The sequence below is a fragment of the Clupea harengus genome, chromosome 15 (assembly GCF_900700415.2).
Source record: "Clupea harengus chromosome 15, Ch_v2.0.2, whole genome shotgun sequence".
Lineage (NCBI taxonomy): Eukaryota > Metazoa > Chordata > Actinopteri > Clupeiformes > Clupeidae > Clupea > Clupea harengus.
The window spans coordinates 19,429,910-19,439,909 of NC_045166.1; the positions used below are offsets into that span (position 1 = coordinate 19,429,910).

At 41.9% G+C, this 10,000-nt stretch overlaps 1 protein-coding gene across 1 annotated transcript in view; it reads left to right on the plus strand.

Moving 5' to 3' along the window:
• Positions 1–1,367: 1,367 nt before the first annotated feature.
• Positions 1,368–10,000, plus strand: part of eya4 (EYA transcriptional coactivator and phosphatase 4) — a 65,737-nt gene continuing 57,104 nt past the window's right edge. The window contains exons 1-2 of the mRNA XM_042709846.1: positions 1,368–2,112; positions 9,640–9,718. Of these exons, the coding sequence (XP_042565780.1) occupies positions 9,686–9,718 (33 nt within the window). The 5' untranslated portion in view covers positions 1,368–2,112; positions 9,640–9,685. The remainder of the gene's footprint in view (positions 2,113–9,639; positions 9,719–10,000) is intronic.

Sequence of the window (10,000 nt, forward strand, 5' to 3'; positions counted from 1 at the left end):
ATATTTGCAGGCTCACACCAAGGTGTTCTTAAGCTGTGGGGAGCAAGGGAACTTCATGCTCTCCCACTCCTGTTCACTGCCATTTCAGCCGCCGCGTATGTTTTCATTTACCTTGGAGGGCCCGGGCACTCGCTAGCGACCGCAACGCGCGCTCGAGTTTGTGTACGCCAGGGCACTGTGACGCACAGCGCGTGCCTGCAGAGAGTAATCCTAGTAAGGTTTAATGACATAGATCGAGGATGACACAATCAGACAGGAGCCTACACACGTTCGCGTTGTCATAGTCGTCCATATAATTTCTTTCACCTACTTCCGTATACTCTTGCAGATTATATTGTATATTGCAAAACGATTGGAATATCGTGTGATGTGTGGAGTTTTATATTTAATTATTTCGCGGAACACCTTCATTCGCCCATTCTGGTGGTGAAGATTTAGTCAAATCTGTCTTTCCTTTAATTGTGTAAGGAAGACCAGTTTTAAAACACCCTGTACTCAAACTCATTTTTAGCCATGCCAGTCTGTCAGTCAGCCATGCCTGGGTACTGTGTGTGTGTGTGTGTGTGTGTGGTGTGTGTGTGTGTGTGTGTGTGTGTATCTTGGGTGTAAGGGCAAGAAGGGAATGTGACACCCAATTTTAGCGCGCTCTCTCTCTCTCTATCTCTCTCTCCTTCTCTCTCTTATACACACACACACACACACACACACACACACACACACACACACCACACACACACACACACACACACACACACACCACACACACACACACACACACACACACACACACACACACACAGAGAGCTTCTTACAATATATATATTTTTTAATTCAGGTCTTCTTTTAACTCATATTCCTACATTAATTTACCATTTGCATGGTCATTTTGCGTCTTTCATCATTATACCAGACAAATGACTGTAAATGGAGGGAGAAAATGAGAAAGTGACAATGGTGGAGGTGTGTGTGTGTGTGTGTGTGGGGGGGGGGTTATCCTCAGAAGAAATCAAGTTTTGTGGGATGTTACTTTTATAGAATGACTGGATGCATTGATGACCGTATTGACAATTGAATTGACAATTGAGTCACTGTATGTGTGTGTGTGTGTGTGTGTGTGTGTGTGAGAGAGAGAGAGAGAGAGAGGGAGAGAGAGAGAGGTTTCAGAGTTGCAAGTGTAAAGTGTCTGTAATTCCAGACTCACTCAGGTTCATTCACCTTTGCCCTCCACCCTTCTGCCCCCTTCATAGCCTCAGAATCACCCCCACTCTCAAAATCTTTCCCTCTTACTCTTTCCATCTCCCTCTCTCTTCCTCTCTCCCAGGATATGTGTAGAGAGTGTGTTCACTAAATAAACAAATACACCAGAACGTATTCTAACAATTAAATAACAAATTAAACCATTGTGTGTCCGAAACTTTACAGGCCATTCTTTCATTTGAATTCGTGTGTTTGTGTATTAAAGGGGTTAAATTAAACCGGCATGATCGTTTGGACCAAACTATTAATAAGAATTTCATTCTGGCATCTCAGGCGCCCGAGCTGTACCCCATTACAGGTTTGGGCTCGAGCCAAAATACTCGCGCATGGCAGCTGGGCGCATGCGCTATAGAGCGCACCAGGCTCTGCTCAGTAGTCGGTGAAAGGAGGGGGTGCGGGTGCCGCTGCTGCGTGAGCTTGGACTCTTAATAATGAAGTGCTGCTACGGCGTGCGAAAGTGCGCGAGCTAACTTAAGTGCTGAAAATAAAAATAAAAAACGACCTCGCAGTGGAGAGCGGCCATTGCATCTGTAAAGAAAACGGCAATTATTCGCTCGGTGCTGGGGCACTTCGGGCTTTTGGGCGGGTAGTTTATCAGTCTTTTCAGAGTTTGTTGTGGTCACTTCAGTTTGTCGGTTCGTCAGTTGATCCAACCGACGGATGAATATCTGCAGCGCGAGCCTTTGCACGAATAAGTCTACAGAGTGACGGCGCGCTCACGGGCGAGACGAGGACTGTTCTGGACTTTTTTCCGGATCGTCTGTTTAAAAAGTATTGCCACACGGAAATGCAATAAATTGAATGTGGAAACAAGCTGGGAATTCTTCGGAGGTACAACAATTCTTTCATACCAAGGTATGTGAACTGACAAGCTGGCTTCATTTTGCGTAATGGACAGGAATTTCATTTTGTATTAATTGGGCCAAGCAAACATATTGTACCCTCAGAAGACGTGTATTTTGTTTGCCTTGAATTTCTATCAAGTTTAAAAATATTTGCCTAGTCTTTGACATGTTTGTCTTTTCAACCTCTTTCGTAGACTTTGGAATTTGTGTTATTATATATGATAAAATATGCAAGACTGTTGAGCATCTATTAGCATATACAAATACATGGTCGTTACATCATAAATCCTAATGTGTCATGCAATGAAAAGTCATGGCAGACTTACTTTTGCATTAATTCATCTGCACATTCGTTCGTTCATTCATTCATTCATTCGTTCGTTCGTTATTTAATTAATGTATTCATTCATTCAACATCACAGGGCGTACGTGTATGCTACACTTCGACGCACTGCAAAATACTGTTTGATTTTCTTGTGATTTATTTTGACAACGGAGTCCGTGAGCGTTCTGTCCTTTTTTGCACATGTCACGGATTGTTTGTGATTCTGTCAGTCCCCGGTACATTTTCTGAAGTTTGTGGCAGGGTTTTCCTCTTGTCACACTTTCCCACGTGGAGCCCGTGTTTGTATTTGATATGGTGGAACGGGTAGCCTAATATCATGCGGACGCTGAGGACTGTCATCGAAGTGCTGGCTATTGGCCTGGATCTTGCGCTGGCGATACCGACACGAGCTAGGCTACACCTGACACCCCTGGAGACACACCGGTGTAGATTTCACGCTGTAGGGCCTGGGCTTCTCACGGCATTATTCACAGAAGTCCTTGGCACATTCGGGGTACCTTTACAGATTGTACACACACGTGTGTTATTGGCTATTATTTAATATTAGATCAGTTAATGAGTCTCAATTGTACATAAGATAAATATTAGTAATAGAGCAAACTTGCAAAGCAACATTTCCACTGAAATGACAGAAATATAATTGATGCTCCCTAACGCGTTAATTGCCGATCAGGGGCTAATGGTCACGAGAGTGCCTTCGAGCCCTTTTGGGTTGGGTTTTGCCACAGTACATTTAATTTGTTTAATGTGATGAGTTTGGTATGTGTCGATATGAAGAAATGCCTTTTTCTCTTATCTTTCATTGTGTGTTGAAGGCGATTTTGTCACAGAGACGAACAGAGCTGTCCATACTTAAGCTATGCGGATACAGTACTGGTATACTTCAGCCAGCTGATATAACTTAAAGATGCTAGGCCTAGATGCACTTACATTATGGTTTATTTATTAAACATATTTGGCTTGCTGTGTTATTGTTTAGACGTCAAGGTCTTGGAGTAACATACCTTATAACAGAGTAATAAATGTCATTTTAAATGTCCCAGGATGTTTGCCATCGTTTTCGTGACATGCCATGGTGGAATTGTTTAGAGATTTCCCGTTTGTAAATGTTGTGGATATCTATGACAATAGCAGTTAACGCGCCATGGCATGCGCTAAGCGCGGCTCGTTATTTCGGGGATGCAGGTTGTCCTCTCGTTGGCCTACATACACAATCCGACTCCCTTTATCACGATTAAGAAAGAGTTACGAGGTATATTCAACATTAAGGTTTTATATGAAGCACCTCAAGGGAACCATGTGCGTTGTAATACTGTATCAACAACTAATTATGTTTGTGTCCATGATAGTTCTCCAAATAATTATTTAAACAAAGATTGGGCTCTGGAAGCGGCATACTCTTTTGCTTTGCCTGATGGGCGCTAAGGCGTGGCGGTACTGGCATGGCCTTAGTGACTTTTTTTATGTTTACATTTCTGTCACAGACAATAAATTCGGTCGTTGACTTTAACAGGGCAGGTATTATTTTCTGGTTTTGGTTTTTGATGAGGACTTATATATATACTATACTATATATATATATATATGTATATATTATATGTATATATATATATATATACTTATAATATACTGATACAGATGAATGCACTTACAATAACACTTTTTCTTGATAGCCAAGACACATTTCTTGAAATGTTGCTCCATTTCTAAACCAAATGCATAACTGCGCACTCATCTTCACAAACTTTAAACTTCCAAGTCAAAACTATGTAATCTTACCTCTAAATCAAACGTTACTTTCACACAAAAGCCATCAAATATACATATACAGCAAAATAGCCATTACACAATGGTGAGATCAATTCAAAACACTACCATAAAAACCTGTTACTGCAATGAGTAATGGTGCTCATGATTTCCCTCAGAACAACCGCTATCAATATCAAGACAAACACAATATCAAGACAAAACACATTTTCAAAATCTTTAATTCCTAAATTAACTGTAGTAAAATAAACTGAAATTCAGTGAAAAAGTAAATGTACTGTAAAATATGCAACTGAAACATAAAGACAGAATATACAGAATAAACATAGAATACAGTAAAATCATTTCCATGTATTTACCAACCTAAACCAATGAAAAAATCTGTTTGTATCTATCTATATAACAGTTTATCTATCTATCTATCCTGAGGTTTTGATTGGTGTGTGAACAATTTTGACTCTTAGTGTCTGCACCTGGGGAATTGTATGTTGGTTGGGTTTGAGCTGTGATGGCTTGAGTTAATGATACTGAATGCAAGTGCTTACTACACAAGCACATGGTGCAGCCAGTGATATATGAAGGGATTTGTGTGTTTGTAAAGTTTTTTACAAAAAGTTCAACATATCTGAATCATGCGTTGAAAAGAGGGAATAGTGTACATAGTTTTGGAAAATGGGTCTGTCTTTTGGTGGATGGCGTAATGGTTTGGGATGTTCAGTTAATAGTTGCAGTTATCCTGCGCCCCCAAAAAACTGTACAGGATTGTCACAATTTGACATTTTAAATTTAGGATTGAAGTATACGAAAACTATTTCCATCAATTTGATATTTTAAAATGAAATATTCTCTACTCTCTCTCTCTCTCTCTCTCTCTCTCTCTCTCTCTCTCTCCCATAGGTGTGTTATATCTCTCTGTGTGTGTGTGTGTGTGTGTGTGTGTGTGTGTGTGTGTGTGTGTGTGTGTGTGTGTGTGTGTGTGTTAATGTAAAGGCCTGTGAGTGTGTGAAGCTGTGACTGTCCTCAACAGAGGTTGCAGAGAGCACAGTAAAAATCAATGGAGCTGGTCTCCAGTCGCTTTAAAGAGCTTTGGAGTTTAAGGTTTCAGTGGAGAGGGAGACAGCACAATGAAAAATTAAAATGATGTGCTCTTCAAACGCTCACCATGCCCTTCAGGAGATCACTGTATATGTGTGTGTGTGTGTGTGTGTGTGTGTGTGTGTGTGTGTGTGTGTGTGTGTGTGTGCGAGAGATAGATAGCTAGCAAGAGAGAAAGAGGAGAGAGAGTTGGATCTTATGAAACACGCTTCTGTCATGATCTAGGCTAAATCTTAATCCACCTGAAAAAGCAATAATGCTTGCATAGCGAGACACACACACACACACTCACACACATGCAGGTGTATGTCGGAAGCTTACACCTCAAAAACTATTCAGCAGTCCATAAATATTGAGTTTTTGTTTGCATGCTGTTCAGGATGCAGTGTTTGGTCTCAAAGTCTGACTGACCACGCAACATAGCTCCAATAACTTAAAGAACTGGCATGATAGATGGATAGATGGATAGATAGATAGATAGATAGACAGACAGACAGACAGACAGACAGACAGACAGACAGACAGACAGACAGATAGATAGATAGATAGATAGATAGATAGATAAATATATAGATATATAGATAGATAGATAGACCTTGAGTGAGCGCTTGACCACAGGGCAGTAGTTTTGGGAGGGTGGGGGGGTAGGGGAGGGTAGTGATGGTTGTTTTTGTGGGGTTCGGCAGGGGGGCAGGTTGGGGCGCTGCAGATTGAGTAAGGGGGGAAAGAGGGGGCATTTCTCTATAAAGGTCACCTCAACTCATGACACACACACAGCACACACACACACACACACACACACTCATCGGAGATGATGATGAGTACACACGTGCACTAGTTTGTGTGAAGATTTTCTCTCTTGCTTTCTAAAGCGTTAATCTCATTCGCTGATGTTGGACAACTTCTTGCTTATTGCTAATGTGTGACTGACATTAAAACACATAAAAACACATCTGTCATGGCTTCCTTTGCGGTGCCATGCTGTCCTCACTAGAAAAGAGTACTTTCTCTGGAGGCAGTTGTTTCATTTGCATTAGAGGAAATGTTGCAGTAAATGTGGTGGTTGAGCTTGTCTTCCCACGCTATTTGCTATTTGTCCAATGTGCTAAAGCACTAGCCTACATGCAGACAGTCATTACATCTTGTTTTTGATGTTGTTCACACACACACACACACACACACACACACACACACACGAATGCACACACATGCAGGCACACACACAAACACATACACTCACAGAAACATACACACACACAAACACATACACTCACAGAAACATACCCATACACAAACACACACAATCGCACTTCAAGACTGTATTCTGACCAGCCAAACTAGACACCTCACCTTTAACACTTGTGGAAAAACACCACAAGGAAGAGAGTAAAGGCAGCGTGGGAAGTAGAGGACTAATTTATAAACAATAACAGTGGCATTTATGGTACACCCATTTTAATTAGTTACGGTACTTCTGACAAAATGGAATGTCCTTTTTGAGTGTCATGTTTTCCTGATGCAGTAACACATATATCAAACATATACACATATACCAAAATACATAACCATGTAGGAAGTAGAAGGAACATTGTATCTATAGGTGCATGTATATATGGGGCTTGAGTGTGCGTGTGTGTGTGTGTGTGTGTGTTTGTGTACTTGTTTGTGTAATGACAGGTGGCAGTCTCGTGTATTCATGATAGAGTGTGCATTTATAGGCCCTATGTGTGTGTCTGTGTGTGTGTGTGTGTGTGTGTGTGTGAGTGTATGTGTAGAAAAAGTGTGTGCATGTGCGTGCGTGCATGCGTGTGTGTGTGCGTGCATGCGTGTGTGTGTGTGCGTGTGCGTGTGCGTGTGCGTGTGTGTGTGTGTGCGTTTGTGTCTGTGTGTGTGTGTGTGTTGGCTGGCTGCATGGCCTCAGGCCAGTCTGCTGTCTCTATTACACTTCTCTGTTTTCATTGTTGATGTTTATTTCTGCAAACAATTTCTACTTCAGCTCCTCTTCAGCATTATAATACATGTACCACACACACACACACACACACACACACACACACACACACACACACACACACACACACACACACACACACACACACACACACACACACACAAACATAACAATACTCCAGTCCATCTGCTTCATGTCAGACATGTACCACACATGGAGACTAAGGGGCCCTAATTGATGGGCAACATGACTATATGACCTAAAGCTAATTTAATAACTTAAACGAACTAAAATAACTAAAATGTCATTACATAAGCAAGATTGTAATCGCAAACATTGGTGGGGCAGTGCAATGCTGGGGTGTGTCCGCGCTCAGACGTAAAATGAGTTCCTTCAAAGCAACACCTTTTTCCGTGAAACTTCTAAATGATTTAATGTCGGGCAGACCTCTCACACAAGAACCTCCGTCTCCTCTGATGTAAACCAGTGCCGCTGCTAGCCATTCTGGTGCCCAAAGCATAACTCCTTTATTATTTCATTCACCAAATACAAGCCATGTAGGCCTACAAAGAGTTTGACCTGGTATGATTACTTAGACACACATTAACATGTAACATGGTGACACACAGTACTCACTGACCCTGGATGCTGTGAAGGCATGAAAGGTGAGAACGATTCCTAGGACCCTGGCTGGACGGGGGGGTGGGGGATCTCGCTGGGGGGACCTAACTTAAAACTCCGTCGGGAGGCCCAGAATTCTAGCAGTGACCCTGTCACTGACACACACACGTTAGACATTCAGGGACATATAGGATCTCACATATAGTGCAAAACAGACATTTAAAGCAGTAAATGTCTATAATAATCAGACTAGCTTTAGACCATTTACATTCAGACTGGGGCCCCATGTAGACCTTTGTGTATCGCTAGGGCCGTTTAGGGTCAACACTGGAGCAGTGGGGCTTACTTGGTGCAGGTTTTCAGGGCCCCTGTGACTTATGGGCCCCTGTGCCTGGTAGGCCCCTATGGTAATCCAGGCCTGCATATAGGGGCCAGAACTGGGCCATTTCCCTTGCAGAGCTGCCCCTTGGGACAGATATCATAACTGTCAGTTTGTGTGTGATCATGGAACTGGTGTTTGTGTGTGTGCTGGGCAGGGATGCACAGAAAATATATCACAGACACACACACACACACACACACACACACACACACACACACGCACACACACACACACACATACACACACACACACACACACACACACACATACACACGATTTAGCCACAAGCTAATTCTGCTCTGCAGCGCCAGGTTTGTAATGATGCTAACATGCTATAGTTTACCAATGTATAGGCTACCTGTCTCAATATTGGCTGTATTGGAAAATATTGGGTGGGACAAACAACACTGTTTTGAATACTGACTGAGGAACACCTATGGCTAACACCAACACTATGCTCCATTTTTGTAACGTATCAAAACTCAAAAGTAGTTGGTAGAAACCGCTGAGTAAATCCACCTGTTTCCTCAAGCAGCTCAAGTAGAATTTAATTTTTTTTTTACATACCGCCTGTTTACTCGTGTTTTGTCACTAAAGTAGTAAAAAGTGTTGTAGATCTATACATACTCTGAAATAGCTGGTGATGGAGAAGTCACTGTGACCATAAGCACAATTCAGGCTTTATTTTCTTTAAAAAATCATTTATTTATATATAATAATTAATAGTCCAGTTGTGTAGATAACATATAGGAATCATGATATTTTCCATCCAGGCTGCTTCTTTCTCAGCATCTCTCCATATTCAGCAGCATGTGCAGAGCACGTGATGTCTGTGACCATGTATTCAGGGTTGGTGTTTGTTAAAGGAAATCCAGTTAAAACAGAAAATCATTTTCATTCATGGATTGCACATGTACACATCACACTGAATAACTGACACAATTATTGGCAATCAGATCCATAGTAGACTGGACCAGACTAGTGGGGTGTTTGTGATGAACTTGGTGTTTTATCAGATATAATGTTTATTATATAATATCAGATTTCAACCTCAGGTGCATTCTGGTTGCTTGTGATGGATCTGGTATGTCATGCCATATAACATAAACTTTAGGTGCTCTTTGGGAGTTTGATATGAGTTTAGTGACATGAGATGTGATGTAGCCTTTCTGGGTATGGGTTTATTGTCCTATCATATCTAATGTGCTGTTGTACTGTTTCAGACTTAATGATGAAAATGGCATCGTATCAAATATAATGTTTTCTGGTTGTGTGTGATGAATCTGGCACCTTATGAACTCAAATGCCACCTCTAGGTGCTAATGGGGTGTGTGTGATGAGTTAGGAGTCTCATGAGATATAATGACGCTTTTAGGGCCTTTCTGGGTTGAAGCTGAGGAGTGGTCAGGACTACAGAACAAATGGAGAACACACAGGATCTGAACGACCAGACGGTAAGTGACAACGTGTGTGTGTGTGTGTGTGCACGTGTGTGTGTGTGTGTGTGTCTTAGGCCACCCAGGTGTGTTCAGTGCTGGGCCAAGCTGACTTTAATACACAGCAGATGTGGTCTAGAGGAGTGGGTACGGTAGCCATATGGCAATCATAGGGCTGAATGGGGTTCATATCCACATACACACTCACACTCACACATGCAGACATCCAACACACAGACACACACACACACACACACACACACACACACACACACACACACTCACACTCACACATGCAGA